Source organism: Myotis nattereri (assembly GCF_964212035.1).
Source record: "Myotis nattereri genome assembly, chromosome: 1".
NCBI lineage: Eukaryota > Metazoa > Chordata > Mammalia > Chiroptera > Vespertilionidae > Myotis > Myotis nattereri.
The window spans coordinates 36,310,612-36,313,302 of record NC_138075.1 but is presented as its reverse complement, the minus strand read 5'-3'; the positions used below and the strand labels follow the sequence as shown (position 1 = coordinate 36,313,302).

The 2,691-nt window shown below is 50.9% G+C and overlaps 1 protein-coding gene across 1 annotated transcript in view; it reads left to right on the top strand.

Moving 5' to 3' along the window:
- The window catches only part of ARID4A (AT-rich interaction domain 4A), a 65,309-nt gene that overhangs the window by 253 nt on the left and 62,365 nt on the right, over positions 1–2,691 (top strand). The window contains exon 2 of the mRNA XM_081104371.1: positions 1,075–1,131. Coding sequence (XP_080960497.1) covers positions 1,120–1,131 — 12 coding nt within the window. The 5' untranslated portion in view covers positions 1,075–1,119. The remainder of the gene's footprint in view (positions 1–1,074; positions 1,132–2,691) is intronic.

Below are 2,691 nucleotides of genomic sequence, written 5' to 3'. Positions count from 1 at the left end.
GTAGGTGGGGAGGAGGGAAGTGGGGGAGACCCAGCAGCACAGCAGCTGCTGCTGCCGCCCGGGGTCCCGGCGCAGTTAGAAGCTTTGAGGTGGGGGACGGGGTGCGAGGCAAGCGGTGCGGCCGGCGCGGGGGGAAGGGGCGCATCGCGGAGCAGCGACAGCAACTGCGGGAAGCGCCGCCGCAGCCGCCGCCTCGGCCGCTTCCCCGGGAAAATGGCTGTGGGGCTGGCCGCGCCGCTAAGTTTGCTTCGGCGCCGTGAAGAGCGGGCTGCTCCAGGAAGCCGGCCCCCAACTCCGCGGCGCGTCCCTTCCCCGCAGAGTCCGTGGCCGGACCCGAGGGGCTGGGGGCAGGTACCGCTCTGGGCGGTACAAAAAGTTGAGGCGGGCGCCGGGAGGAGGCGGCGGCTGCCGCGGTGCGGCTCCCCTCCCCGCCCCTCCCCTCCCACACACGGTCCGGGCCACCTCCCTCCTCCTCTCCGCCCCCTCCTCCTCCGCGGTTGTCCCCGCACCCTCGCGCCTCCCGCTGAAGGCCTCGACTCCGGCCCCTTCGGGTGAAGAAGCGCTTCTTCTTGCTGACACGGTGCGGTGCGGAGCGGAGGAGGGAGAGCAATGGCGCCGTGACACTCCACTGCCGCCACCGCGGGCCCGGGGCGGGCCGAGGGGGCCGAGCGGCGGAGGCGGGGCGCGGGCCGAAGTCGGGTATCCGGCGGGCGGCCGAGCGCAGGCTGGGCGGCCGCGCCTGTCGGGGACTCGGGTTCAGCCCCTACGGCGCCCCGTCCTTTTCCTGGGCGATCGGTCCCGGGGATCCGACTGGAGCTTGTCGGGTCCAAGTAGCGAGCGAGGCGGGGGCGCGGTGGGCCGCTGGCGAAGTCCGGAGCGGAACGGACGGGCGCCCGTGGGGTGCTCGCTGCCCCCTCGGCTCCCGCGTCCCGGGTGCCCTCCGAGGGGATCTTCTCCTCCCGCGGCCGGTGAGGTTTCTGCCCCTCCCCGCCCGCGTTTGTTTACTTTCTTTTCTGGGTCGGTCCCCCGCGGAGACTGATTTCTGGCTTGTCTTTCTCGTCCCCGTGCTTCTAGCGGCGGAGGACGGCGCTGGTGGAGCTGGAACCCCATAGGTCACCGATGAAAATGAAGGTAAGTGGAGTCAGCGCTGCTCCGGACCTCGTGCCCAGGACACTTGGCTGTCGTGAGGCTAGTGCTGTGGAATGTCATTATTTTTTCCCTTTGGCTGCTCAGGATGGGTTTCTCGGCCAGGCAGCGCTTTCTGAAAAGCAGGACGTGTTGAATGGGCGAGAAGTGATCATTGTGTCCAGAGGCAGGCAGGCAGCTCGGCCCATCTCGGAAGCAGCACTTTGGAAAGGCTGCTGCAGCCTTTCCATTGTTGTCCATTGGGCTAGTATTTTTAAACACTTCCTGTGTTGGCAGCAATCTTTGCAGAAGTAAAAGCTTTTGTCCTGCTTTGGTTCTTTGGGGGATTTTGGGGGGATATTTTTATTCTTCCTCAGTGCCAGTGTGATTTTTTTCGAAGGAAAAAAAAAATAGGTGGATTGTGTAAGGGAGGTATCATTTTTGTTGGAGGTAAAGTGAAATTCTGTGGTTAAAATACTTCAAGTTGAACAAAACTAACAGTTTTAGTTCAGTCGTTATAGTAAATAATTTTAAGCCTGTAGCTGACCAAAAAATATGTGTATCTTCTTCTGAAGACAACTAATATTGCCAACATCATATGTGATGTTTAAGGGAGAAGAAGGGGATCGCAGTCTAGTGCTGTAGGATTGAATGTTTTAGGTCAGCTATTTACTTGCTAAAAGTATTCCTTTTCAGTTTGCATTATTTGAAAATACACTAACTTTACGAGGTTCTTGATTTCTTAGTCATTTACTATTTCAGTATATTAAGCCCTGAAATACAGCGTTTTCCCAAATTTTCTCTTGCCTTCTTAAAGTGACCTTTAATGTTATCTTTTTTAAGGTTACATGTAACTTTTAATATTACTTGGGAAAACTTACTGGAAAAGTACAATCATTTCCTACTTAAAAATGTGTCTCTTAAGTGTATACACTGTAACTTTTGCTCTTGGCAATGTTGAATCAAACTTGTATGGACCTTACCTTTTGAAAAAAATAGGTAAATGATAGATTGAAGTAGCAGTCACTGTTATTGTCAACATTAAAATGAATCGTAGAATGAAATTTCTCACATCTTTCAATGTGTCTTATGGGCCATTGGCTAAAAGTAGATATTTCTTATAAAGCTTTTTATATTATATCCCCAAAAGACTACTGTGATAAACTGGTATGGCTACCAGTCTTGTGCCATCAGTTCATATCTCTGCATTCATCAGACTTAAACCTTTAAAATGCAGCTTTTAGCCAATGATTTTTTTCAAATAATGCTCTCCTTATCAAAAGGATTGGCGTCATTTCTTATCTGTACAATTATACCGTACCTGAGAAGATGTTGCCTTTATGTAGCTATATTAATAAGCATATAATTACGTATTGTTGGTATTAATTTTAATAGCATTACCTTTTTATTTGAAAACAAAATTTTCCCAAGACCATAATTGAGTAAAGTATTATGAGACACTTAATGTGCATATATTTTTTGTTTTTTTCTTATTTTTAATTTTTAAATAAATTTTAGAATTGTTGAAACATTTTGTTGTATCTAGAGAAAAAATTGTATATCCCT